Below are 27,849 nucleotides of genomic sequence, written 5' to 3' on the forward strand. Positions count from 1 at the left end.
ACCCACTGGCAAAACAACAGGGCTCCAGCCATCTGCCACTCCTCAAATCCTGACGGAGGACTGAGGACTGGGTGGGAGCCAGGAATGGCCAGAATCATTCCACTTGCGTTGCTCAAGGCTGTGTTGCTAGGCTGTCATAGAAGCCCTTGTCCGACTGCCTCTGTCAACTGTAAGGGCAGGAGTCAGTTTCTCTGATTTACAATGATAGGCCAAAAATACGATGTATGGTCTGCCATCGGGGGACAGGCTCTCCATTCATCCATTTACTTAATGAGCAGCTGCTTCTTGCTTGCATCTCGCACACTGTGATTATGGTCCAGCCACCTGACCGCCTGGGCTGTGCTTGCTAGTTGGAATGAGTAGGGGAGACTGCCTGCCCTCCTGAATTCATGGAATGGGTTTGCTGGTGAAAATGATCCTCCTACACCACAAACAGGTTTTTACTTAAATGACGATACTAAAAATCAAAATGAAACCAAACCTACTAGGATAAGAATTAATGTCCTTACCTAAGTCTGATACACACATATTAGGAGGGTTTAAGTGAGGTCTTAAATCTATAAAATAGCAAGTGCCAAGGAACAAGGTGGTTTCTCCACAGCAGTTCAACTCTGCTTCCTGCTGTGTAATTCAGATTACATGGAATCCAGGGCACCCTTTAGAACCATTTTCCTCCAGTGACTTAAAAAATGTCATAAATAAAAAGTTAGGGGAAAAAAACCCCTTAATTCTCAACTCCTTAGCTTTATATCCCATTATTCTGAGTAACTGATATGTGTGAAAACACTGTTTCAATTTAGCTAAACCTCTGACTCACAGGGAGCAGCTCTTAAATTGTTCATACAATTCTTATCAATCAACTGGGTCTGTGTAAAGGAAAGAGGAATACAGAAAGTTCATCATTGTCTCTCCCTGATCCTAAAGCCTTTCCTCCCAGATTTCCACCATATCCTGGCTGTTTCATTTTAATCATGGCATTTCGAGCTGACCTACGCCTGCATGTTTCCTGGCATGGGTGGGTGTTTCTGATACATGTCTTATGAAAGTTGGCAGCAGATATCCTCCCCCTAGAAAGTGATGTTGCAAGCATGCTATTTGCACATAGTAAGATGAGCAATCACTTCAGGGGGCTGGAGTCAAGGCACGCATTTTTGGGGAACAAGTCATAGTATTTTTATTGGATTTCTGTATGTTACCGTTGTTACAAAAGAATGGTAGGAGAGTTTAATTTATAGAGAAAAATGAAAACTAAAAATGAGCAGGAAGGAGACTATAAAACCACCCAGGCCGGTCATTCAGTGAATCCTTTTATGGTTACTGGATGTCTATTTACTGTGTTCTACCAGGTCATTATTCCTGGGGATAATTCATCTGACAAACTGCCACTGGGTACATTTTTGGTCATCAACAAAAAATATGGAACCTTCAGGAGAGAAGCACTGCTGTGGAGGCATGAGATGCGTGAGTGTTACCTCGGTTCTTCCTTCTTGCTGCCTGCAGTTTGCATGCTTTCCTCTCCAGCTGTGCCTGACTGGACACAGACCTTATGAGGTTTGTATTAGCTGACTAAAGAGGAAATTGACCCACATCAGAATAAACCAGATGATCACAGTGTAGCTCTTTTGGGTTGGAAGTAGTGCTCCTTTTACTGGCTTACTTAGCAACAGGAAAATATTTAGGGTATAAAATTGGTGATGAAATTACCAAAAGAGACTAAAAGATTTAGTCTGGCCATGGAGGTAGGTAAGTAGATACACACACACACACACAAATGCACATGCACCCCTTACTGAGGTATGAATTACATAACATCTTAAGTGTAGAATGAATTTTTTGCACATGAACTTAAGCTTTATGCAGGCCAAGGCCATCATGGAGAAGCCCCAGCTCACCCTCCTCCATACTGCAGCTCAGAGAAGGGGAAGGTGATGCTCAGCTCGGAGGTGCTAATAAAAACCAGCCCATTGATTGGGCCCTTATGAGGAGAAACTCATGGACAACAGCCCAGGGCTTCTGATCTACTAAAGATGAACATGCATCAGCTGGCTGCAGAGGATAGGACCGGAAGTGAGGTGTCTTGGGCGCAGTGCTGCTCCGGAGGACTAGGGGCATGTTGAATGAAGGACACTGAGAGTTTACTGGAGTGGTAAGGTAATTCCAACCAATGCTAATGTCTGGATGCTGACAAATAAAATTTATAAATGGCTTTTTCAACTGCTTCCTCTAGCAACAGAAGCCGTTATTATCTCATTGATTTTGAAATTAAATGTTATGGAATTTTCTTGCTTTAATGAGAAGGCAGATCCAACTGGTAAATAAAGTAATGATTAAAGCAATGAAGAGTGAAAATGAAAAATAAAGTAGCAATACTCCCGATGCTTAGCCCAAAGAGGCACGTCTTGCTGATTTACTCAAAAGATTCATGTTTATCTGGAGATAACAGTGTTAAGATCGCCATGCTCCCTATGAAAAAACCTGCCCTTTGGTAGGAGGAGAAAAGTCAATTAGTAATGTTGTTTGTTTAAAAATGTGCCCGCACCTGGTTCTCATTTGTTGTCCAGCTGAGAAACCAAAGGCAGCCTCTTTTTACTGCTTGTGGTCAAACAGCAAGTTCACTTTGCCATGGGGTGATCAAACGGCTGGTGGGAGAAGGTTTGCCTTTCCCTTTCAACTTGTTCAATCCTCATTAACTCTGAAAAATGTCACATTCCATTTGTGCAATGAACATTTCACCACCCGTGGCGGTTTGGGTGAAGTTCTTGTAGGCGAGGCCCTAAATCTTGGAGAGCATCTCACACATTCTCAAGGTCATTTGCCTCATCTCCTCGTTTAATGACTGCTGCCTACAATCCTGGAGTCTGTCTGCCGCCCAGCCTAGGCAACTTGCAAGAAGCCTCTGGGTTGTGGGTACATGTTTCCCTCTCTGAGACTGGAGAGGTCACGGGCTGGTCTGACACATGTGGGTGATCTGGGAAAACTAAGGTGCATGTACTCACGCCCTCCTTTGTTGTACATTAGTCAGATACACACTGGGAGGTTTACTAAGCAAAAGTAAAGGTTTTTCTTTACTAGGGATCCTAGTAAAGAAGACCCCTGGAGGAAGTCCATTGAAAGCAGGATTTTCTTACTCTGGGAAACCAGCTTCCCTGGAGAAGCTGCAATATCAAGTTTGGCAGGTCTCAAAATGTTTCTGGAAAGGAGAAATAGGCTTCTTTGTAACTTTTGCCATTGAACTCGAGCAATCTTCATCTCCTTTGTTTATTATTTAATTATATTTCTCCCTCTGCAGTGAAGTTCTGAAGTGTAAATCCCAGGGAAAGTGGCATAGGGCCAGACCCCTGATGGGCACTCTACAAATATGAATTTCTAAAGTGGATGTCAAGCAGCAAGACAGCTAAATTAAGAAGTCACTTGATCCACAGTCTTTAAAAAAGCATAGGGTATATTGGGTCAAGTCTAATATTTTTTGTGCCATTTGGCAAGCCAGTCATAGCTAAAACAGGCCCCAGTTACAGGTCCTGAGTAAATTGTCAAGGTCAAACCCAAGAGAATGTACTACAGAGCTCTCCAGAGCCTTAAATGCTGAGGCACTAATACACTGTTTTAAATTAAATAGTCTCTAGAAAGGGCTTCTTGGTTTTCTAGCTCTGGTTTAATGTCAAAGTTTCTCTGGGTCAGCTGTTGAAATAAGGCGGAGGTTATCAGCAGGTCTGGATTATAGGCACAATGTCTTGGTCTCTTTCAGTTAGTCTTGCTTATTATATATTAGAGTATTTACTGTTGCCAATATCCAATTTTTAATTGGCTAGTAGAAATAGAAATTGAGGGTAGGTGAGAGGGCAAAATAGTCTAATGTATTTTCCAATTCCCTCAGCTCATACAAGACCAGACCCTCAGCCTAAAGAAGAATTATGTGGCTCCTAAAATAGGAAAGAGAATGCCTGACATTTTCATTGCTGGGTTGATAGGACTGCATTTTAAGAAAAGAGACTCCAGTACTAGATTATTAGCTGAAAAAAGCTTGCATATAATTTCCTAGGAGAGATTTTTTTTATTCAAACACCTGCATAGGTACCTGGTGTTCTAAGTGCTTTATAAATATTGACTCATTTAAACCTCATAGTAAGTAATTCCAAATGTGAAGTAGCTTACCTAGGGTCATGGAGCTATTCAATCCCAGGAAGTCTGAGTCTTACAGCATAGTATCCATTATACTGTGCACTTAGATTTTTCCATGAAGACCTTTCAGAATGTGCAACCAAAATGCCAAATACCATTTATCTGTTGATTCAAAGTGGCCACATGGTGAGCAATGAAAAAGTGTTTCATCTGTCTGTTCTGCTTCGTGGCGGTGGAGAAATGGAGAGCAAGTCTGTAAACTTCCCCTTTCTCCTCATACTGATTCCTTCTACTCTCTTGTCTCCACCTTGTGGAGGTCACCTTTCTACTGCCAGCTCCTGAGTGAGCTATTGAGTTGTCTCTGTCTTTGCCACATACACACACACACATGGTGTGCACATGCACACACACACACACACACAGTGCTATTACTGTGCTTCAGTGAAGCTGCAGTGGGTTTGTGATCTGGGCATAAAAGCAGACATCATTTGTTCATTAGAGCTAAGTTTTCAGGACGTGCCCCAATTACTGACCTCCACCAACGGCCTGGGTTTGCGCTCCACCGCAAACCTGAAGTGGCAGAGTTCACAGTAGCTGGTGTTTGAGGACGACAGCCAGTGCTCCAGGCAGCTCCGATGAATTGTCCCCAAGGTCCCCGTACATTCACAGGGAGAGAGCAAGTCCTCTTGGCTGCTGCCTTCATGACAGATCCTGCACATCGGCCGGTCATTGAAGGGGCTGCAAGAGAAGGAGGGTCACAGGGCTGGAACCACCACCATGCGGATGGTTCTCAGGCTCTGTGTCCTTTGCCCCTGGGCAGTTGCTCAGAATAGACACCTTCTTTAAAACCCATGATCTACACTGGCACTCAGCAGTGGAGGCCAGTGCTGGCACTTGCTTTTGCCATACAAAGAAAGGGGGGGTGGTGGTGGCCAATATCAAAGCAGCTGGGTGTGGTCCAGGGCCAAAAGGTGAGTGAAAATGCTGTTTTTGCCTTGGACATAGGTGTAGTTCAGGCAAACTACTAATCAAAAAAATAAAAAAACATCGCTCACCATAAAGAACAGAAGTTGTTTTGAAATGATACCAACTGTAGTTTCTAGATAGACTGTCTTTTGAACTGGGTCAGGACACTCGACTACCCATAGGTTCCTTTTGTTTCTCCTTTATGAGGGTGGGAGAATTGAGCAGAGGGAAGTTAACTGGCAGGCAACCCTGAAATCGCCACACACAACTGAGCCTGAGCCAGAGCATGAGGCTGAGTGGCAGGTCGGTCTTTTGAGCTTCCCTACGATACTCTCTGGGATGCTAAGGATGCTACATTGAAAGTGAGCTATGAGTGGCCTTAGCCTAGAGCTCTTGAATTCTACCTTCAGTTTGGAAAACCCAGCCCTGCCTGTTTCGTGGAGGTAGATAATGTAGTGATCTGTGAGGCAGGCTCTGGAGTCCAGCTGCCTGGGCTCAAACCCCAGCTTTGCTGCTTACAAGCTGGCTAACTTTGGACAAGAAACATCACCTCTCTGTACTTTAGATTCCTCATATCTAAAATGGGTGCAAAGAATGGTGCCTTCCTCATATGTTTACTGTGAGGATGAGGAAAGACAGTCCAGGTCCGATGCTTAGAATCCAGACCAGCACGAAGTAAATGCCTGGTTAATGCTAAAAATTTTCACTCGTTGAAAAACTCAGGTCTGGGAAAAGCAAGCAACATGGCCCTCATCACACAAGTCAGGTCCTGAGAGGAGGCTCAAACTGAGATGGTCTCCCTTCTCCGGGGATGCTGCCCTATGTCCTGTGAGAGGACCATCCCTCTCTGACCGACACCTTCTTCTGTTGCCTGTGCTGTCCTTCATCCGGCATTAGATTTTAAAGTGTGTCATCCTTTTATGTGCCAACATGAAGGCCAGCCTCTTTCTCCATGCCTCTTCCTGCCCCCCCCCAAGATGACAGTGACCCTGGTTTATCACTCTCTTTGACACCATCTTTGGTCCAAATGGAAACAATCATGCAAACACTACTGTTTTCCAAAGGCCGCTCTGGGGATGATCCTGGGAATTAGTAAAGAGCAAAAGGGGATTAGCAGAGGAAAGGGTGTCCTTCTCACTTGCCCAGAAGAGGCACTTGTGCTTAGTGGCAGAAGGAGAAAGTTTAAAGAGTTGATTTCTTTCTATCATTATTCCTGACCGCCTTCATTCACATTGAGCCAAATGTGTGTCAAATCCTGAAACCTGGCTTACATTACTGTGTGGTAGGAGAACACATAAAAATGTCTCTCTCTCTCTCACACACACACTCAGACACACACACACACACACACACACACACACACACACACACACACACACACTGGCTCACAAATCTCGGTCATTTCAGCTTGATCAAATGAGGTTTTCCATGGCTGCAAGAGTGACACGGACACAGGCAGTTACCAGTATTAGGTCACAGATGAGCAATGACGCTCACTGCCTCGTTGTACTCTGAGTCCTGACCAACTGTTAGAAACTTTTCAGGAGGTGGAAAAATATATATTGACTTATTTTTCTGTTTCTTTCCTCTGCAATAGCCACCCACGCAGCCTGGAAGCAGAAGGACAGTGTTTATGAGATGCACGGGGTAGGAGTCTATGTCTGGCTGTCACCTCCAGGCTGGGGGCGATGGAAAATGCTTTGGTGCTGACAGCACCTTCAGCAGCAACAGTCACCCTGCAGCAGGTGCATGTAGGCCTGTGCCTGCAGGAGTGAATGAGCTGAATTACTCAGACCAAGGTAAGTGGTCAAGGTGTAAGTTGACCCAAAGTTTCAGGACCACATGTGTCAATGAGGATATCAGGGGGCATGTCCAGTGTGGATATACATCTTCCAGTCATAGGTCAAAGTCCCACTTGCCCACTCTGAAAGACAGCTGGGGAGGCCAAAGAGCACCTGCTGGCCGGGCAGCCTGTATTTGGAGCTCTCAGTCTGCCACTGGCCGCAGTAGCACACAGAGACCTCCAGGGACAAAGTGCCACCTGGATAAGCTGTGTCTGGGCCATTCAGAGCCTTTGGCCTTGCTGTAGTTCATCATGCAGGAGAGATGAGCTCTGGGGGTGTGCCAGGAGTATGTCATAGGGTAGGGGTGTATGAAGGACCATGTGGGGGGCTCCTGGAGAGTGAAGGAGGAGCCAAAAGAAGAGGTCCTCAAATGGGGATGGGCCAGAGAAGAGACTCAGCCAGGAAGTGGCCAGGACAGTGCTCCCATCAGGTTGTGCTGATGAGCGTGCTACCAGGAGAGTCACTTCAGAAGTTCTGCCCACACATCTGATCACTTTGACCCAGTCACCTGAAATCAGGTGCCTCCTTCATTCTATTCATGAAGGGTTACCTTTGCTAGCGCCTGGAGACAATAAGAGTGTAATTACCATAGCAACACCAAAATAACAAATGTAAAGCAAGCAACCCTGGTCTTGTGGGATCCTTCCCTGCCTGGCTCTCTGCAAGTGTGACTTTAAGCAGAAAATTTAACAACATGAATTCTACCTTTATGCCACATTGCTATAGAAACGGTGATGGAAGTTGTATAGTTTTTTACCCCCAGCACCTCCTCTCACCTGACACAAAGACCTGGCACTAATTGCATTCCCTTTAGCATTTTCCATCTGACAGAGAGTCCTCCGGATCAATTACAGATGCATTAATTTTAATTGCGGCACTACCTCTGGGTGGCAAGGGTCCGCACTACTGTTGACAGCAGCTGCCCGTCCTTGGCCGACACTTGCATGACATACTGCGGCTGTCCATTCGCTAGGCCGCTGCACTCCTCCACCGTTTTCACCACGGGCGCAGCGGAGCTTGTGCAGTCTGGCAGCACTTCGGGCAGGTGACTGCAGCGGCTTGTTGTCATGGTAACAGACAGCAATTACTCTGCTAATGGCTTCCACATTCATACAGGATTTCCATCTAAGAGAGATCAGAAAAACAGTTTACTTGGGCAGCGTGGTTAATAGAAAATGGAGAATTACAGGCCACCAACATTATCATGGCATTATTTAATATAAATAACGGGGGTAGCCTAGATGCGGCACATTGTTACCATTTAGTAAGTGCGCGTGCACACACGCACAGCTCAGGAGGAACAGCGGACATGGTTACGAGCAAGACAGTGTCGGTGTACATAAACATTTAGGATCCCTGCTCTGGGAGAGGGGAGGGAGTGATGGCTCCGAAGCCAGATCTGAAGAGAAGATAAGCAGCTCTCCTGCTCTGTGCCAGGGAAGCAGTAAGTCCTTGTTGATGCTCTTTCAAAGTTACTAGGATTATTATTAAAACAATTTGCAACTCTTTTTTTCTTGTAAGCAATTTATTACACATTCAGCTTCATTCTGAGAGGTTAAGATTAAAAAAACAAGTCAGAGAAGAAAGAAGGAAGGTAAAAAAAGAATTTGGTCAAGTAGTACCTTATAGAACAATATTTGCCAAACATGAATCATTCAATTAATGTACCACTTATGGACTTTTACCATATCTATGTTCAATAATACAATTACTTATTAAAACTTGAAAATTAACTTCCTTTAAAAACTTAACCTATATAAAGAACTCATACACCTCAATACCAAAAAAACAAATAGTCTGATTAAAAAATGGGCGGAGGTCCTGAACAGACATTTCTTCAAAGAAGAAATACAGAGGGCCAACAGGCACATGAAGAGATGCTCACATCACTAATCATCAGAGAAATGCAAATCAAAACCACAATGAGATATCACCTTATACCAGTTAGGATGGACACTATCCAAAAGACAAGAAATAACACATGTTGGTGAGGATGTGGAGACATGGAAACCCTCCTTCACTGTTGGTGGGAATGTAAATTGGTACAACCACTGTAGAAAGCAGTATGGAGGTTCCTCAAAAATCTAGAAATACGATTTGACCCAGTAATTCCACTTTTAGGAATTTATCCACAGAAAATCCCTGATTCAAAAAGATACATGCATCCCTATGTTTATCACTGCATTATTTAGAATAGCCAAGATATGGAAGCAACCTAAGTGTCCATCAACAGATGAATGGATAAAGAAGAGGTGGTACATATACACAAGGGCATATTATTCAGCCATTTAAAAAAATCCTGCCATTTGAAACAACATGGATGGATCTTGAGGGTATTATGCTCAGTGAAATAAGCCTAGCAGAGAAGACAAATATCATATGATTTCACTTATTCGTGGAATATAAATGAATAGCAAAACAGAATGAACTAAACAGTAGTAGACTCACAGACACTGAGAAGTGACTAGTAGTTGCCATGGGGGAGGGGTTGGGGTCGGTTGTTTGGAAGGTTGAGGGGGATAAAGGGGCACAAAAAAAATCTCAATCATAATGTAGGTTGGTCATGGGGATAGTAGTACAGCATGGAGTATAGTCAATGATTCTGTACCATCTTTCTACATGGATAGATAGTAACCACACTGAAGGGGGTGAGGATTTAATAATATGGGTAATTGTTGAACAACTGTGTTGTATATTTGGAACCAATACAAGATATCAACTATACTGCAATAAAAAAAAAAACAAATTTAGCCTTGTCTTAGCATTATTCATGAAATTATTTATTTGGTGAACTTATATTTTTTGCCTACTATTGAGGGTTTGTTTGCTTGTGTACTACCCCAAATCCACAGACATCATTATAGACACATAGAAGACTAAAAGAAACTGATGAATGTGTTCTCTATTGTCTATTATAAATGATCTATTCTTAATAAGGGCCTTACTTCCCTGACATACAGATTGCAGGGAATTCTGTTCCTGATTTGTGTGGTGTGGGCTTGAACTTGACCTCAAGTTCAATGCATTCAGACCTACTGGAATGAGGAAACCTCCCCCCCTCCCCACTTACATCGAGTAATAGGTCTTCAGGTGACATGTGAGGAATAGAGGCCTTTATAGAAACTTGCAGGAGGAATTATTTATGCCTAAAGGTAAGATGACACAGGTTCACAGTCCATATGGACTGTTTCTGCTCTACCTGTACCTCAAGTTCCTCAGCTTGACATGACCTGGGTTCAGAGGACAGAGGCAGGATTGATTGACAGACTGAGTTCACATCAATAACTTGTCTGGGTGATCAAGGCCCCAAGTCTATATAAATCCACCTCCCACCCTAACTAGATTTTTGGAATTCCTCAAAGGGTTGTTTTTCTTCCAGATATTTGTCTCGATTTATTACATTTTACTTGACTCCGATAGGTCTGGAAAAAAGGATCTTCCCAACTTCTAGAACAGTGTGCATCAACTGGACATTCTTAGCATGAGAACGCAGTGTTTCCAGATGAACTTGAGCTGACACTGTCCCTCCTGACAAGCTCATGTTGAGCAAGGCTGACCATGAGAGACAATTGGATGGGAACAGAGTCCTTTCCTTGCCGCTGAGGTGTCTGGCTGGCTCCCCTCCAGCATGCTCCCTTTCCTGTCATTCTTGGCTGCCCCAAGTCCTCTTAGGGTCTGTGGTCTGGTTTCTCCCAGAGCCCTATGGAAACTGGCAGTGGGGAGAGGGCTGTGGTACCAGCCCTGGGCTGAGGCCTAACCTGGGACAGAGGCAGGGTTTCCGTGCCGTTGTCATGGCCCTGCTGGGTTTCTCAACCACCAGGTACTGAGCATCACAATCAGATCATTAGCTGGTATAGTTTGGCTTTTTAAATAGGATTTGTTGCCTTTTTTTTTTTAACATTGCAAAAGCGAGAAAGTATATGTTACATAAAGTATAGAAAAGCACAAAGAAAACTATAAAATTCACTCATAACCCCACCACTCCAGTAACCACAGTAAACCTTTTGGGTGGATGTCTTTTTACTTTTTGGCAGGGTTGGTAAGGTGGAGCTGATTTGTAGCTGGAGCCAGATAGCTTTTTTCCCTTTCCTCCTTTAAAAAAACTGAATTGTGGCAGCTCCCAGGCCACAGAACAAAAGGATGTTCAAAAACCGTCTTCTTAAACTGTGTCTAATCCCCCTCCCCTAGCCTGCCCTTATAAAACCCCATTGACATGATTTTAAATTCTCATAATGCTTCACAGTCACAAAGTGTAATTTCCTGGCACAGCTCTCTTGCTTCACAACGCAGCCATAGATTAAGAGCCAGGGGTGTGTTGGCAGGAAAAGCAGACACAGTGACCTTCTTGCTGCATGGAATCATTATGTCTGGGTGCACTCTGAGTCTATTTTTGGGTTTTGCAAAACTCCAACTCAGAGGGCCAGACACTGCTTCCTTACACTTGATGGAACTGGAAGGAGGTGGGGAAGGGATGCATAGAGTGAGAAAATGAGACCAGGGTTGTCAGTAGTTAGTTAGGCTACCCTTAGTGAAGGGACTGTCACACAGGCACATAACGTCCCCAAGTTCATTCACTTATAACTTAGATTAAGTCCTCATCGATGGAAGTAGTTCTAAATGTATGACCTAAATCTGCAGTAAAATGCCCTTGAAATAATTCTGGAGGTAGAGTTTCTTTTAAGCTTATTTTATATCTATAATTTCAGTTCTGGATGGCAAACTTCATTTTGCTGCTCTTTCAAAGGCAAAAAGATTATTACCAGTCATCTCATCAGTTTATTCTATTCATAGTGGCACTGAGTTGGGCACAAAGAGGACAAAAGTCCCCTTACCTTGTGTTCTCCTGCAGACAAGCCCTTGCTCCTTCCCTTGCACCATCTCTACAGAGCTCTGCACCCAACTTAGGACCTGAGTGACATGATTGTCCAGCCCAGCACTCACTGAAAAACACATCAGTGTGTCCAATGACTGCCACCAGAATGACCTGCGATACTAAGACGGGCATGCCTGTGATGAGTTCCCATGCCTAAAAGACCATATCTTGAAGTGAAATAGGTTGGAAGGGATTATACAGTGCATGGGCACCTTTGATTGTGGTGGAAGGGGCTGAGTTGGTTCCAACCCCAGAAGAGTGGATCTAAGCATCTACTCAGGAGAAGGAAGAGAGAAGAGAGCACCTTCTCCCCAATCTCATTCACAAGGAAGCCCAGAGACATGGACCCAGGCATGGAGCAGAAGTGGGCCTCTGCAGGCAGTGTGCACCAGTTGGCATCAGCTGCTGCAGCTGGGGCAGTGACAAGCGGCCCACTACATGTCCATGTCTCATTCAGAGCCACCTGGGAAAACAGCAGGCTGTGGCTGTGGATGCTAGAAAGAGCTGAGCTATCAGTGTGCAGCCTAGCACTGGTCTTCCGTGATTTTTCTGCAAAATTTCAAGCACCCTTTGACCAGTTTCCTATTAATACCACTGCTCTGGTGGGATAGTACCTTTCTAGTCCACCCAAGAATTCTGCTTTCTGGGATTTCTCGGGACAAAAACACAATGCTGGGAGGGAGCAGTGTCTATGTCAACTTGAAACCTCAGATTACACTGGAAGGACAGGTCCTTTGGTTGGCCAGTCCTGACACCTTGTGTAATTTCTTTCTCAGGCTGAGAATAAAACATAATTTGGCACTGACCAAGTTCAGCTGCCCACAGTGGGCAGAGTGGCACTAGGGGGAAAAGAGGGAGACAGTAAATAAGGGAGCAGTGGTTTAATTAAATGCCACTTAAATGAAAGCCTGATTAGACAATTGTTAAGATAAAAAGGCCTGTCTGTTAAACTGTGACCCCTTTAAAGGACAGAGTACAGGTTTTACAAGAGCAAGGACCCAACCAGGCTGTTGTTGCTGTGTTTCTGAACAGTCTGCCTTTGGGAAGTGATTTCCATGGGAACATGCTGGCATCATGATGAGGCCAGAGGACGTGGGTGATGGGGAGGGACTCAGCTCTGCTCATCTCTGCAGCCCTCTTGTCTCAGCAGCCCCCACCCACCCTGATCCTCCAAGACGTGGAGCTTGGTTCTCCGAGGCAGGACACCTGGCCTGTGCCTGGGCTCACCATTCACCAGGGTAAATCACTCAGCCTCTCAGACTGCGCTGAGATGCCTTGCATATTTGAAATAAGGGCACTAATACTTCCTGAGCCACCTCATCTGGTTGTTGGCAAGGTCTAAAATAATACCCGTGAACATGCTTTGTAAATTGGAATGAGCCATGAGCCATAGAAGGCTGCATTTTTTTACTGCGTTAACCCTAATGCCTGCTCTTTTTCTGGGATGGGCTGCATCTCCTTTCTCCTTTCTGTCTTTTAATACTGTTTTCCCCCATAGCTGGTCAACATTGACCACACTGTACTATCAGATCACAGTTAAGATCTGACACTCTACCACACCCTCTCTAGGCAGGGGGCACAAAGGGAATGTCTTCTTTGCATGCTCACTTTTGGTCATGGCCCCTGGTGCTGTCTCCTTCAGATCCCTGAACACATGTGTCACTCTTCCATGAAAATGTTCAGTATGGATATTGATGGAAGCCTATTATTACACTTGGGTCTATTTGCTATAGCAGCTTCTATTGTTTTAGCTAATCTAGCACATGATAAGCACACTAGAAAATAAGACACAAGTCACTCCCAAGTGCCTTTTCAGGCCTGCTTCTATCAGTCAGAACCATATTTTCAGTGCCAAGTCATCCTGAAACTCTTAGATCTAGGATGGGAAGGATGTTTGGGTGAGGAATCTGTTAGGCTGGCATTTCTGGGTATAAAAATCACCCATGGGGCTTAAAGGTGAAAACAAGAGCTTGAGAGTGTGTGTGCTGGTTTGCCCTCAGCTGGTCAGGCAGGCTTCTGGGGCATGGTCTGAGCAGGCCCAAGCTTGGAAGGGCAGCCTGGGGCAAGACTGGACCTCCAAATTCAACCCTAATAACTGTTCCAGAGATTTTAAGAAGTCGGTCTCTCAGATCTCAACGTGTTCTGGAAGGTCCGGTGTCACCTCTATAATTAAAGTTGGTCAACAAGGCAAATCAAAAAGCAAATTCACTTATTCATTCTTTCATCCACTCAAACAAATATTTTTTGAGACCTTACTAGGTATTCCTAGGAAGTTTCTAATGGTGCCAGGGTCCAGCCATTTCAAGTCCTGCTTTACATTTCCCAAGGAAAGGCACAGGCCACCAAGCAGTCTGGAACGTCTCCCAGCCCTCTCCGGGGCTGCAGAGCCATGAGAACATGGCTCCTTCCCACTAGCAATCCTGCCCTTGCTAATTCAGGGGAAAACACCCGCTGCCCTGAATTTCGGGGAACGAAACTGCAGAGCCATGGAATGGCTAGATGCCTTTCTGCTCCCAGAGTTATATGCATCATTAATGCTGCTCCAGGGACCAGAAGCCTGACCTTGGTTTTACATGAGCAAATCTGCTTCAACAAGGATCCCTAAAACGTCCCTTCGATTTCTGCAAGGGGCTGCGTACTCAGGCAGCAAGACCTCTATTAATGAAACCAATGAATGGGCCCTACAAGTCGGTCGGTGATTGAAACAGGAAAAAAAACAGCAATATTGGCCTGTCCAGGAACTTACCCCTCTGAGTGAGGTTTTTAGGCTTTGAATTCTAAGAACAGTCTCTGAGAAAAGGAACGCTCTTTGATAGAACATTTCCCTAGCTTTCCAGGCATCTATAACCTAACCAGACAGTGCACTGCATGCCTGATGAATAGACTTAGGGTATCCTGAATGTTCAGAGAAAATGAAGGCAGGCAGAAATCATGCACTGACCTTCCTTTCCAATGAAAAGGGAGCAAATGACTAATTTCAAAACCATTAACATGTAAAAGTGGCATATTTCTTCTGAGAACAGGGCACGAAGGCTCTCAAAGGAGATTGCTGGAATGTGATTACCAGCAACACTTAAGTTTTCAAAAACACGCCAAGGAGGCTATTCAGTAAGAGTGTGAAGCGGCAAAGTAGCAACTTCATTAAACTGAAATAGCCGCGGCGGGCCTGCGCTTACGAACCCACGCTACCAAATTACACGTTTCCTTTCGGGATGCTTCACTGACCTCAGTATGTGGAACAGGGAGTTTGTCGTTCCAAATAAAGCAACCGTCCAAGTCTTTATAAACATGTCCATCAGGCGCTTTGTGGGTCTGCACAGTGAAACACTGGCTGGCCCAGAGAATTTTTTTAAAAACGACTTTCTTTTTGTTGTCTCATTATTCTCTGCTATGTGCTCACTGTCACACTTACAGAGCAGAGTAAGCTGGTGAAATGCCTGTTTTCTGAGAATGAAGGAGGTTTTTGGTTTGGTAATGGCATTTTTTTGAGAAATGTGTAAATAACCAATGATGAACCGAGAGAAAAAACCCCAGACCAGCATAAGGCAGGAGGGATCCAGTTACAAGCACACATTCCCAGGGTACTATTTGCAAGTTCTATCCAGAGCTATTTGTCATTTCTCATCCATGTTATTCATTATGATTCTTGGCCATAAAAAGTATCAGAAGTAATAGCCTGATGGGTTTTTTTTCCATTTAAAATTACTCTTATTTTCTCTTCAGCCAGGTAAAATCCTCCAGCTCTACTGCAGGCAAATCAAGTAACAATTATCGTATTTATACATATTTTTCCTCTCAAGAAGTACTCAGAAAATTATTTCAGATTTTGGAGGCTATCCATTTTGTCATTTAATTTTAATTATATAGATGAAAATGGCAATTAAGAATCCCACAACGACCCTGTGCATTCAAAGACACAGTGACAGCTGAATTACACTTGTAAATAACAACTGGCTCCCGCACACGGTGCCCTGCTGAGCTGCCCTGCTGAGCCCGGGCAGTGTGCTGGGGAGAGAAACAGAGCAGATGTGTTTTGCAGACTTGGGAACAGGCAGGGCACATCAGGAAAGTTTAAACATTGTTTGAAAAAATAGAGGGGAGCAGGCAAGATAGGATGAGATGTTCACGGGACATTACTTGCCGATGAAAAATGAAAGTGTGTTCTTCAGATGACATTCAGAATGCCCAGTGCCAAACAGCTACCTGTCTGGTAGAAGGAAAGGGCTGGAGGGTATGGCTTGCTGCCCAGGATATCTACTAATACAGGAGAAAAGCTACACGTGAGAGATCAATACTTGATAAGAACATGAAGTTCCCAATTTTCCCAACTTCCCACGAAGTTCCTCAAGTTCATACACATTTTCTACCAGCACCCAGGTGAATGCCCAGCATTAAATTAAGGATGCCATTTGATGTTCCCTCCAAGTGGTAGCTCACTCACTGTCTTCTGGACAAACAGCCCAGTACTAGCTAGAAAGATACGCTTTTAACTTCTAACATCCTGAAACAAAGCCAGTTGCCTGCTTATCTGAAGCCAGGGTTCCTGGGGGCTGTCCCTGCCTGCCTTTCCCCACAAGCAGGAAGCTGCAGTCTTGTTGTGCATGGGGCAGTGTCCAAGATCGCGTGAGAGGTCCCAAGGACTCGGCTACATCGCCTTTGCTTTACACACAGGATAACCAAGTTACGTAGCTGGTCAAGAAATGTTAAGGCAAATGCAGAGTGAAAACTAGGACCCTTTGCATGGTGCTGTCCAGCCCCGCCTTTGGTATTACAAACAGCCTCCCGAGCACTTGCTCCATCTTGCTACACATCCTGCAAACCCCACTTGTCCTTTCTCTTGCAGCGGAGGGACCTGTTGGAACCTCTGCATGTTTCTGTCTCAGAACATATTCGGCTTTGGATTCAGGGGCCCTCTGGAAGCCTTTGCGGGTGGGGACAGAGCTCTGGTTTTGGGTCTGGCATCCTGGCTTTGCACAGCCACCCAGTGTTTATCAAGGAAGAGAGTCATTTGGCACTAAGCTTCAGTTTCCTCCCTGACACTGAGGACCTGGGGTAGGTGTGTGTCTGGCACGTGGAGGGTGCTTAGTGGGCAGTGCTTTAGATGGTCATGCAGTAGGGGCAATTCACAGCAGCCAGGATAGGGAAACGAGGGCCTTCTAGATCCTACCTCTAGGTGCTCTTGCCTCACAGCCCACCTCAGCGGTCCTCCTCACTACCCTCCCATCTTTCCAAACAAACATCTCATGCAGGTGGAATTGCTCACATCTGCTTTGACAGGCTTGTGTGAACGCTGGAGTAAAGCACAAACATGTCCCCTGAAATGCCTCCTCGGCCCTTAGGTGCTGCTCCCTGCTCCACCACTACACACACCCACACACACCCTCTCACACACCCTCACACCACCCCCCCCACCCACACAGGCTCTTTATCCTTGCTTCTCTAAAAGGGGCCCAGTCTTTTAAATCGTCAAGATACAAACAAGCACCAGAAAAAAGCAACACATAGGCAAGGACCAAGTCACCTGAGACTGCTTCACAAAACTTAATCTCTTCACAGCTGTATAGCCTGGATTCTTGCAGGCTATGACATTGATGGGGAGTGAGGCCTCCTTCTTACTTCCTACTTCCCTCAATGCAAGGCACTTCCAAGCCCCTCCACAGGAAGCTCTGAGAAGTCACATTTTCTACGGCAAGCATATGCTGCCTTCCTGCACGTGCTCTTTCGGCTGCCGGGCCCAGCTCACCCTGCACCTGACTCTGAATTCTGGCTTTGGATCAGCCTGCTCTTTGCCCACACCTCCTGAGGAGCTGAGTGTTTACAGCCTGTTAGAAATGCCCATGCCCCTCAGCTTACATGGAGGGCTGTGCTCCCACCAGAACCTCCCTGGAGGCCCTGAAGCCACTCAAAGGATGGTCTTGAATCAAATATCCGGTCTGTTCATTCCTCTGTATATGCAGCCATGTCAAAAATAATGGGTAAGTTTCCTTAAGTTGACCCAGCTTGTTTGATAGACATCAAAAAATTTTATGTTGACATTGAATTAAATGACTATCTCTGACAAAATCACCAAATATTATACTGAGGTCTACCTTTATTTTTCAATTAAAAATTAATAAATAAGCACATTTTCATATGAGGGTAGTTTTCCTTCAGAACCGACACAAGTATTACACTGTTAATAGCAATAGGGCGAGAGTATTTTTCTATTTTCATAGCACTATTCATTTTCCATTCTCTTAAGTGCTTAATAAATACAGTGGGTCTTTACTGCCTTCCAGGGTGAAAATAACAGTTACACCCCCACGGAGCTCATTCATTTGCTTTATGGGCTAAAAAATCTCTAGCGTGTCACAAATTAACACAATGTTCCTGAGGACTGTGTTTTATTCTTGAACCTCCAATTTCACTAATAAATGTGAAAAACACATGTAGCCAGATAAGTCCCCAGAGATCAGCCATGCAGGTGCTGAAGAAAGCAAGTTACTCCAGCTAAGATCAGCACTCACGCCCACACCAGAGACTATTTGTTTCCCAAATTCTTTTCCAATTGCTTGATGTAAGGCAATGCAATTGGTTTCTCATGACTATCTGAAAAAAAAACTAACAGAACTAGTTTTATTTTTAAATAAAGGATATCTTTAAAAAACCCAAGAGTTTTGCTCCTCAGATAATGACCTTTTCCTAGTCATAACTCCAATGGATCCCTACCACCGTTTCTGAAAGAGATCTTACTCTTTTCCTTAACAATTTCATCATGAAAATTTTCAAACAAATAGAGGAAATATTACAGTAAACCCACATATACTACTCCATCACTCCAATCTACTGATTAATCAATATTTTGTTTCCCCCTCCCTCCTCTCCTTCTTTCTTACTAAGATTTATAAGCAAATCCTGGAAGTCATGTCATTTTACTCCTATATCCTTCTGTATGAATTTCTAAAAATATGGACCTTTTTTATATAACCACAATGCCATTATCACAGTTAACAAATACAATAATTCCTTGATATCATCTAACACCCAAATTGTATTCAAATTTCTTCAATTGTCTCAAAAAATTTTTTATGTTGTTTGTTTGAATGATCCAAACAAGGTGTAGCATTTGGACATTGTGTCTCTGACATCTCTCCTGTGTACACACATACACGTCCCTCTTTTCCCCATGCCATGTCATTGTTTTGCTGAAGAAACTCGTACAGGGCTTCTCTTGAGCCCTGTCCTAATAGCCACATTCTTCATTTGCCTCCTTGTGGTATCGTTTAATTTGCTCCTCTGTCTTCTATGTTTTCTGGAAACTTATGGATTGGCTTGCTGAAGTCCAAGTTCAACTCTTACACACAATAGCTGATAGGTGATGCAGTGTACTTCTCATTGCATCACATCAGGGGGCTCCCAAGGTGTCACTGTCCCACTTTTAGTGGGTTCAGGTGACGGCAGCCTGATTTCTCCATTGTGAAATTCCCCACCAACATTTTTAATGGTCTAATGATGACATCCACTGACAATAATTGTTTGGTTTCATTTGGGGGCTACAAAATTATGCTTTTCCAATTCTAACATCCCATCCACATTTAGTAGCTGGAATTCTCATTTAAGGAACTTTCCTTCATCAAGCAATGCAAATCTGGTTACCTTGGAAGACACTTTGCACAGAAAAGACATAGTCACTGCTTAATTCCTTGACTGGCACTTTTCAGGGTAAGGGCTCAGTGCCCTAGTTACATGCTAGAGTAACTGAATTGTATTTCTTGTTTATAGTATTCTTAAAGATTCACTTATCTTTATTGAAATTTAAAAAAAAATCACCACCCCATAGTGAATCCTTCTTCTTGAGTATAGAGAACTAGACTTGTCATTTAAAGGGACACAAAATAAGACACGGACAGGGTCCCTGACATCTTGTAGCACTCTCCATAGGAAGGCAAGGTGATATTTCCCTCATCTGCATTGGTATCTGACTGTTGTCTTTATGGCTGAGGTAGTCTCTTCTTAGCCTTAATACTCCTTGCAGTCAGAGGTCTTCTGCATCAACTGATCACTTAGGAAAATAAGAACTATTTTGAAGTATCCCCTCTTTTGCTTACTGCAGCACAGACCACTTGGTGTCACTTGCCCCTGCAGACTTTCACTTCCACGTTAGTTACTAGATACATCGGGAGGTACCTCGGAGGTGGGGAGGTGGACTGGCAGAACTGCACTGCATCGGTCTGACAAGCTGAGGTCATCAAGCCTGTATCACCTTGGATCTTGTCTGATGGCTGTCCCATCCAGAAGCCATTCTCATCCACTGAAGCCTGTAGGTGCCACCTGGCACAGCCACAGACTGCTCCAGGGTGGTGGTGGTGACACACTAACATGCTGGACAAGCTTCCACTGGGGGCAGAATATGCACATGTATGAGAAAAAGCTCCTTTTTCTTCTCATTAATAAGGGTGAAAACACTCGGACCATTCATAGGTATTCCCCACAGAGGCATTTATAAGTCCTTAACAATGGCTGGCGAGTGTCTCTGAGACTGACAGGAGTCTGGGGTCTGTCTTTTGCTAAGAGCAGAGACATTTTTTACCCATTATTGGCTTGTTTTACTGACAGGCATCTGTCAGTTAGACATTAAAACAGAGTGATAATGGGAAGATAATATGCTGGCTCTGTCCACACACTTTAAAAGGGAAGCACTCATAAAAAAATGTGTATTTTGGGAAACTCAGAAGCTCACATGCCCACTTCCATTTCCATTTAGTTGGAGATTGAGTGTAGAACAGCAAAGCAGTGAGAAGGGGAGTGACAGAGGGATGGAGATTCCTAAACGGCCCTGTAGACACCAGTGTGGGGATGGCTGCCCTCGGCAGGAGGACACTAGCTTAGGAAATGCATGCCAAAGAGGACATGCAGAATGGGAGCTTTTTTTTTTTGGAGCTCACTGAGAGCTGCTGAACCAAGGAACTGGCAAAAAATATCTTCCATGACTCTGTAAGTGGAGCACATTCACACATTCTGAAAAGGCATGAATACCCTCTTTTCGAATAGAGGCAAAAAGGGATGTGCACACTATAAATAAACTAATACAAGCAATTCAGTTCTTACTGAGAGTCTTTCTAGTAAATAGTCCTTTGTCAGAAAGTAAAATTGTTACTCATATATTTGGATCTCCAGTCATATTTTATTGGCTAATGCAAATAAAAGCACATCTTCCAACACACACACACAACACACACACACACACACACACACACACACACACCCTATATAATGCCATCTTTCTGCTAATGATTCACCATGAAGTTGTACCATCCTGGACTTAGCCATGACATTCAGGGACTATTGAAGTGTAATCCCAACTGTAAAATTCTAATATGAGAACAAAGGGAGGGAAATAGGGGCCATCATATTCAGTGGCAATTGTCAACTTGACTGGGTTAGAGACCAGAAATCACTAGCTTCCCCAGCAAACAGCATTAAATTTTCTTTCTTAAAAACAAAGCACGGGGAGGTTACCTGCTACAGCAATTCAGCACGTGAGATGCACGTGAGACTTGGGGAATCCCAATTTCTCCATTTATCAACTATGTGTCCTCAGGCTGGGGATACAATGGTGCCCATCTCATATCTGAGTATTAAATGAAATAATGTATATGACGTGCCCAGCTCAGACTTGGGGACACAGCAAACAGTGCTGGCTGCTATTGGGCTAGGGCCATGGCACCTTCAAACGTGTCCAGGACATGTCTTGCTTTTGTCGTTTCTGTTCAGGTCAGCAGACGTTTATCACAACACCGATGCTAATACGGAAGAAGGCACCACAGTACTTTGAAGGCAGAGCTGGGGAGCAGAGAAAGAATATGAGCTTAGGAATCAGGCACAGGCTTTGACTTCTGGCTTTTGCCACTGGTTACTAGGGTTCGGTCTTGGTAAGTTACTTAACTTCTCTGTGTGTCAATTTGACCATCTGTGAAAAAGAAGGAAGATAACTTCCCCCTCAAGGTATGTAAAGTGCCCTGCTCGGTGGGTGCCCTCTCAGTGGTGTCCTTCATTATTATCAGAATATTAGATAAGGCTTGGGAGAGATGGAATTGGGCCTCCTTAGCTCTTGCCATTAGATGATCTTGGACTGTAGCAGATGGACCAGAACTTGTCAGGGGAATATTGGGTTGAGCAAAAACACACGTACCCAGGCGCACCTGTAATCTAAAGAAATTAGGTGTTACTGGAAGGAAAGTGTGCAGAGATAATTATCCTAAAACACAGCATCAATACAACACAGAATAGAAACCCGTCTCCCTTCATTTTTGCTGGAGGGCAAAAATGAGACTCTGGGGAGCCAGGTGGCCACGACAGCTCTTGGAACCTTTTCTCCATCTCCCTGAGTTTGCCCAAGAGCCACATACCATTTTGGCCCCAGAATGGGGTAGCTACTCTGAAGCAAGTGAGATACAGAGGCATGAATGATCCCATTCTTTTTGGGAGAGGATGTGTCTTGGCACTTTCTGATCAACAAAGGCGAGAATCAGACTGCGTTTGTAATTCCACTTCCATCTGTTGATGCCAACATTTCTAAAACCTTCTTTATCTTGTTTACACAGTACTTAGCACAGGGCTCACTTAGATGTTTACTAGGTACTTTAGGGAGAAATGTATGCTCTTTTAATAAAACAGGGACACGCAGAAGGGGAAATTTACATCTTTTTGGATATCTGAGTCATGGAGATCTGGATACTTGAAAGGGACTAGAATATACTACATCATGATTTTTATTAAGTTCTACTTTCAAGGTGACATAAATATGTGTTCTGTCTGTTAGGGGAAAAAATGTAACCAAAGTTAATCTATGATGACAGTATGTATGCAAATAAGGTGTGCTGATTTCTTTAGCTCGGTCTGTCCATAAATTGGACAAATGATGATCACTATGGGAAATCCAAAAAAAGAATTTTTCTGCTCAAAAACAGGGCATTCTCTTCAGTACCTTTTTAGAGTCCTTAAGTGGTTTTGGTGTACACGAAACTAAAAGCTGGGGGAATTAAACATTACACAAATAATGAAAATGAGTTCCTAGGTGAATGGCCCATTCCTGTGGAGGTTTTTGGATATTTTCATTAAAAAAGAGTAAAAAGGCCATCTAAAGATACTTGTGTATCTACAAATGATTGTTAAGTCATTCTCTTTATTTCTTTCCAACTCCCACAAAGCTCCTTTTATTAGTTTCAAGGAATATAGCTCCTATTTGCTTCAGTAAACGGCATTATTTTTTAAACTACAAAAAAACATGCAGTTTCCTCACATGAGCAATCTTCTTTAATGGCAATGAAGTGATTAGGAAGATCACATTAAAAGGTATATTTTATAGATCTTCCCTCCACATTTCAGGCCCTCTCTACCTTCTTCTTCTTTTTTTCTTAAATATTATTAAGACCCACTGCTTTTTCACAAGTGTCTACCATATACTTAGTACTTAGAAATATTTGCTGACTCATTGAATGAATAAATGAATTTACTGCCTTGATATCAAATTCTGGATCCAGGCTTCAAGTCACACAATCCTAGGCCTGACACAGTTTTCTTACTTAGAGATGCAATATCCTCTATCTGACATAATCCTGAGCAGTCTAATACTCCCTCTGTTCTTTGGTAGTTTGTCTATATTTTAATTTATTTTTCTTGAATTTTAAATAATCCTTATGTTCATTGCCAAACGAGATCAGATGCTCCCCACTACAGGTCATTTAGGAAAATTAATAGGCAGACCATGAATTTGAACTCTTAATCTAGGAATGGCTCAAAAGTACATCTAAAACAAAGACCTTCTAATGTCCTTCCCTACTCACCCACATGGGGTTTCCTTAAGTTGGCAGACAGAGTATTGTTTAAATAATGAAAAAAGAATGAATGAATGTGTGAATAAATGACTGAATGAGTAAAGATCCCAAACACTTCAGAGGTAAAGCAATCCCTATTTGCCTATCAATTCAGGACACTGAAAGTGAGGGACAGGAGGATCTCAGGCTCAAAGAATGTCTCATTCTGTCTACCCAGGCCCAGGTTCCTGGTTTGCTGTGGGAGGCAGAAGCATGGGGGAATGGCTGATTATAGTTGAAATGGTACCATTGCTTCCATATTCAGAAACACGATCAGGTGACCGGGCTCCTATAAGCTGGTGTCGGAATCTAAGTATCACATGATCAGGTTTCTATTTGTCACAATATACCAAGCTCCCAAGTTGAGGATGGCTGCCCCTTCTGTTTCTGAATGACAGGAAGTAGTAAACAGCTACTGTTGTAAAGAAAAAAATATGTTGCTATTTCAGAGTCACCTGTAGCAGATGGTTGGGATAGACAGGCAGGCAGGTGGTACAAGCGTGTAGGTGGGATGGTTAATTTTATGTGTCACTGGACTGGGCCGTGGGATGCCCAGACATTTAGTCAAATATTATTCTGGCTGTTTCTGCTAGTACTTTGGATGAATTTAACATTTGAAAGATAGACTGAGTAAAACAGACGGTTCTCCCTGATGTGGGTGGCCTCATTTAATCAGTTGAAGGTCTGCATGAAACAAAAGACTCTCCCCCAAATAAGAAGGAATTTCCTCCTGCCTGACTATTTTTGAGGTGTGACATCATTTTTTGCCTGACTTAGATTCAAATGGAAGCACTGGCTCTCCTTGGGTCTCAAACCTGCCAGGTGTTAGCCTAGAATTTACACTATCAACTTGCAGTTCACCCTGCAGATTTGGGGTTTGTTCACCTCCATACCTGCATGAGTCAATTCCTTACACTAAATCTCTTTATATGCATCTATCATCTATCTATCCCCTTTCTTGTTGTTTATGTTTCTCTAAAGAATGCTAACACAGCAGGAAACACCAAAGAGTTGGTAATCTAAAAAGTATGTATGTATGTACATGAATATACAGCTTTAAAATCCATGAAGTAAAATTTAAGTGAATTCCCAATCACTTTGTTGGTGATGCTCACAGGCTATGTGAAAAGTAGTCCCTGGTCCCTGATCACACATTAAGAATGTGGATGACTGGGGCATGCTGGACAGAGATGACACAGGCTCTTCACAGTGTGGGTGATGAGCCCTCCCACACACTGAACAGCAACTGGGTGATGCATACCCACAGCCTTAACAGGGTTGTGCCTTTCCTTTAGGGAATCTATTTTTAGGACATAATGTGTGAGTCTTTTCTTTAAGGAATCTATTTGAGGGACATTATCAGAAATGCAAACAAGGGCTTAAGCACACCCTGCATTGCTCCATTGCTCTGGTATACTCTGCACTGGTCCTTTCCCACTGCTGAAGACCACCTGTCCATCAGCTAGGGAAAGGTTAAATAAACAGAATACAGCCATATAATGGGTTATGAGTGAGGCCATTAGTATTACTTTTATAATAAATGTTTACCGGTCCTGGGAAATATAAGGCTGTGTGGAAAAACTAGGATATACAAATATCTGTGTCTATAATTTCAGCCAGCAAAGACAGAAAGGTGGTACATCAATATGTGAGCCGTGGTTCTCTCTGGGTAATATTTACTTGTATTTTTTATGTTTTTTTGTATTTTCTAAACTTTCTAAAAGAAAAAATATTTTTATCATATTTAGAAAAAGAAAAGGATGAACAAAATAACATTATAGCCTTCAGGAGGGGAAGCAAACCAGAAACACAAAAACCCAACCAGGGAAAGTCAAACCAAAACCCAAAAAAGCATATGCCGTCATCACCACAACCCCAAAAGGGACTGAGAGCCTTTCCTTTACTCCTCAGGTGCAGACGTGACATTACAGAATATCAAGAGAAGGCAATTCAGCCGCCCGTCGAGGCAGCCTGCTCCACGAAACAGCTGGGGTAGTGAGGAGACCCCTGGAAGGGGTCCCAGGGGCCCTGGCTCTTTGCTGCTGACTGGCCTTGGGACCACCAGTGAGTCATTTACTTCTCGCCAGCTTTGGTTCTACCATCAGTAATACACAAGAACTAAGTGAGCCTCGGCGCCACACTGGCCGTCAGAATAAAATGAAGTGGTAAATTCACAAACACGCCCAGTACAAAGCGCTGCACCCACATAACAAACAGCTGTCAACAGTCCTGGACACGGGGTTCAGGACTGAATCTTCCGGTGGCTTCTCCTCCCCACTTGGTGGAGGTCACAGATGACAACAATGGAGAGACAAAATGACCCAGACAGGATACGTTCTCTTTTGTTCCCCATATAAATACAATCTGCCTAAATTTACATTGGTTGGCTTTTTTCTTTTTAACCAGAAACATGCCAATTTAGATTAAGAATGCATATACTTAACATGAGTCATATCCTTGCTAGAGAAGACAAATCTATAAACAGGAGCTGTGAATAATCAGACAAGCTTTTCTAAAGCATCATTTATCATTCCTGTTTGGAATTTATATATCCAAATTGCCTGGCCATCAAGGGTATATTTAAACCATGCAGTTTTGCAAGGATTGGCGAATATTTTCACTTCTGTTTCATAAATAAGGAAACCAAAGCAAAGGGATTTTATGATTTTCTCAGCTCTCTCAAGTTAGCAGAAGAAATCTGGTAACTTCATTTCTGACCCCAATTTCACCCCAAGGGTGCCTCGCTACCACTGTTATTACTAAATACTGATTATATGCACGTATGATGCAAGGTGCCCTTCGTCATCCTGGTTGGGGTAAGAAGGGAGAGTAGGGCAGGGGAACAGAAATAAAAAATCTTTCTTCCCCAAAGTTAAAGTTAACAAAGCAGGTGACTTCTCCCATTATGACCAGCATATTTCCCCCAAAGCTCCCGAGTTTCCTAATAACATTGGGTAAGATTGAAGGCCGAAAGGGAAAGTATGTGCTGGTTGGATCAGACTCAAATTCTGAAATAGGAACAGTTCTTGGTATTTTACGCTTGGGCAAGACAGTGTGTAACAGCTACAAGATTTCATGATTAAATTTTACAATATATGGTTGCAGTGGCTATCACTGACATTGACAAGTACCTCAAATTTTTTCAATCCCTACTTTACGGACTTAGAGGAGAGGAGAGCAAAATTCTCAGCTCCACTGATCTGATTCTATAGAATTTTTTTTTTCCTAAGCTAGGAATTAATGTAGAGGGCAAGAAAGTAGAGAATGAATACAAAGGAACTTAAAGCCGAATTACTTCCCTTAGTATTCCTAACGTCTCACACTGGGGATGAACCTCCCTTCATATCTGAGTCATCATTTATTTTTCTGGGCATCACAAAGCATTTACTTCCCATCTTGTGCAATGATTTAATTTCCCCCCACAGCACTGTAGAACTGTAGGTAGGCAAGACATTTCTATGAGCTGTCCTACTGAATTACAGAAAATCAGTATCTGGTTTGAGGGAAATAATTTCACATGTGCATTACAATGAAGAAAATGTAATATTTCCTCAGTTTTGCAGAGGCCAAGATAAATAGTTTTCCTATTTCTTACCAACAACAAGAAAAACCATCTAGATCTCCTTTGCTATTAAAATCAGGGATTTGGGGAGTCGGGGGGAGGAAGTTTAAGAGTCCTCTCATTGAATGAAAGTGAAATCTGTGGATATATTAGACATTAAGGTTGCAAATGGCTCTTTTTCAACATTATAAAGGTTGCCAGAGGTTCCCCCCTTTTGGTTACTGTGGAATAATAGCAAAAGTACAAATGCCTGTTAGTGTCTGACTCTGTAACAAACAAAATGTTATGCTAGGTTTGATTATAACAGGTGACCCTCAAATTAAACTGTTACTATTTATTTACTGACAGCTCCATCCCCTTGGGTATCTTTCCCTGTAGGAAAAATTCTTCATTTCCCTCTTATCCCTGACCCCTTCATGTATCATCTATGTTGGGTGATCAACCTTCTGTACATCTTTTTGGAACACGGTACAGTAATAATAAATAAAATAGAGAACTGTGATTATCTTGGAAGAATTGTAGGAAATTCCTGTTAGTGCTCTGAAAATAATTGTTGTAATTATAAAAAAATAGTCATAATTTTAACAGCCAGAGATTCTTCTGGACTCAAGGTACTTAAGCCCCAAATGT

The 27,849-nt window shown here is 43.3% G+C and overlaps 1 protein-coding gene across 3 annotated transcripts in view; it reads right to left on the minus strand.

The window, feature by feature from the left end:
* The window catches only part of MARCHF3 (membrane associated ring-CH-type finger 3), a 133,947-nt gene that overhangs the window by 25,147 nt on the left and 80,951 nt on the right, over positions 1 to 27,849 (minus strand). Inside the window, exons 2-4 of one of the 3 annotated variants that reach the window (XM_073222064.1) lie at positions 21,509 to 21,624; positions 7,811 to 8,054; positions 4,653 to 4,857 (exon numbers count right to left, since the gene is read on the minus strand). In XM_073222064.1, coding sequence (XP_073078165.1) covers positions 4,653 to 4,857; positions 7,811 to 7,998 — 393 coding nt within the window. In that variant the 5' untranslated portion in view covers positions 7,999 to 8,054; positions 21,509 to 21,624. Of the gene's footprint in view, positions 1 to 4,652; positions 4,858 to 7,705; positions 8,055 to 21,508; positions 21,625 to 27,849 lie in introns of those variants that run through there. The other 2 variants (XM_073222063.1, XM_073222065.1) reach the window with 2 other exon arrangements.

The sequence above is a fragment of the Manis javanica genome, chromosome 14 (assembly GCF_040802235.1).
Source record: "Manis javanica isolate MJ-LG chromosome 14, MJ_LKY, whole genome shotgun sequence".
Classification (NCBI taxonomy): Eukaryota; Metazoa; Chordata; class Mammalia; order Pholidota; family Manidae; genus Manis; species Manis javanica.